The sequence below is a fragment of the Plasmodium gaboni genome, chromosome 6 (genome assembly GCF_001602025.1).
Source record: "Plasmodium gaboni strain SY75 chromosome 6, whole genome shotgun sequence".
Lineage (NCBI taxonomy): Eukaryota > Apicomplexa > Aconoidasida > Haemosporida > Plasmodiidae > Plasmodium > Plasmodium gaboni.
In genome coordinates, this window is record NC_031486.1 from 452,357 (window position 1) to 454,095 (window position 1,739).

General features: G+C 13.0%; 1 protein-coding gene across 1 annotated transcript in view; it reads left to right on the forward strand.

Moving 5' to 3' along the window:
• Positions 1–299: 299 nt before the first annotated feature.
• The window catches only part of PGSY75_0613600 (hypothetical protein), a gene marked incomplete at both ends in the record, with an annotated part of 3,591 nt that continues 2,151 nt past the window's right edge, over positions 300–1,739 (forward strand). Inside the window, 2 exons of the mRNA XM_018784717.1 lie at positions 300–489; positions 1,168–1,739. The exon at positions 1,168–1,739 is cut by the window's right edge and continues 2,151 nt beyond it. Coding sequence (XP_018642771.1) covers positions 300–489; positions 1,168–1,739 — 762 coding nt within the window. The remainder of the gene's footprint in view (positions 490–1,167) is intronic.

The following is a 1,739-nucleotide window of genomic DNA, read 5'->3' on the forward strand; positions in this document are numbered from 1 at the left end:
TTTTTTTTTTTTTGTGTGTAACTAATATATATATATATATATATTATATTATATTAGTACCTATATTAAAAAAAAAAAAAAAAATAAAACCTATAACAAATATATTATATATAATATATATGTTTATATTTTATATATTTGTAAATATAGAAAAAAACATTTGAAAATTCTTGTTCTTTTGTATATAAAAATATATATATATATATATATATATATATATATATATATATAATATATATATAATATATATATATATTTATGTTAATTTAATTTTTTAATTTCTATTTTTATAAGTATAAATGATTACATCAAGTATTATTGAATCATTTACAGTTCATTTCTTCTTACCATTTTTAAATTTTGTTACTTTTTTTCTGTTCTTTTTGTTTTTTAAAATGGAAGATCTGTTTTTTATAACTTCCAAAAAAAAAAAACTTGTGTCAGAAGAATTTATAGAAACAACAGAAAATAAAAAGGACAACCAAAAAGGTAAAAAAAAAAAAAATATAAAAATATAAAAAAAAATAAAAAAAAATATATATATATATATAAATATATATATATATATATAATATATATATTATCATTGAAAAAATAAAAATAATATTACATAAATATATTATACATATATTTTATTTTTTATGAATGCACATTCCGCATATATAAAAATAAAGATGAATATTTAGTTGTAATGTGATAACATATAATAATAATATATTAACATATAAATTACATATATATATATATATATATATATATATATATATATATATATATATATATATATTTATATTTATATTTATTTATTCATTTTAATGATTTATATAATGAATAAATAATCTTTATATATATGTTTATTTTTATAATATATATATGTCTTTATTATTTTAAATTAATATATAATATTATGTATTTATTTATTATTTTTATTTTATTTATTTATTCATTTTAATGATTTATATAATGAATAAATAATCTTTATATATATGTTTATTTTTATAATATATATATGTCTTTATTATTTTAAATTAATATATAATATTATGTATTTATTTATTATTTTTATTTTAATTTTTTTTGCACATATATAATTATATATTTTATATATTTTATATATATTGTATATATTTTATATATATTTTATATATATGTTATATATTTTTTCAGATGAATATTTTTTTACATTGTCAAAAAATAAATTAATAAAGAACAAAAATAATCTATCAAGTATTGAAACGTTTTCTTCATATATGTCACATACAAAACGTTGCGCTTTAAATAATATAGAAAATGAAGAGAAGGAGAAAATATTTTCTAGTCATCTAAACAATGTTGTTGATACTTATAAAAAAACAAATACAGAGACGACATGTTCTGATAAGATTACCGTTTTAATAAATAAAGAGAAAAGTAATAATAATAAAAATATTCACAGTAATAATAATATATATTATAATGATAATATTCTTTATAATAATGATACCTTATTAAAAAATAATGATTTGAAGGAACCACTGAAAATTCATCAACCATTATCTACACCAATACATAATGAAAAGAAAAATTTAATTTACTCAAATAATATTTTTTACAAATATTATATGAATAATTATCAAGAAGATAAAAATGTGGTTCATACAAATAATAATTATAATCTTCATAGTGACAACACTAATTATGTTAATGAATCCATCTCAAACAATAATAGTCACATGGTTAATATTAATAATATGAATAAT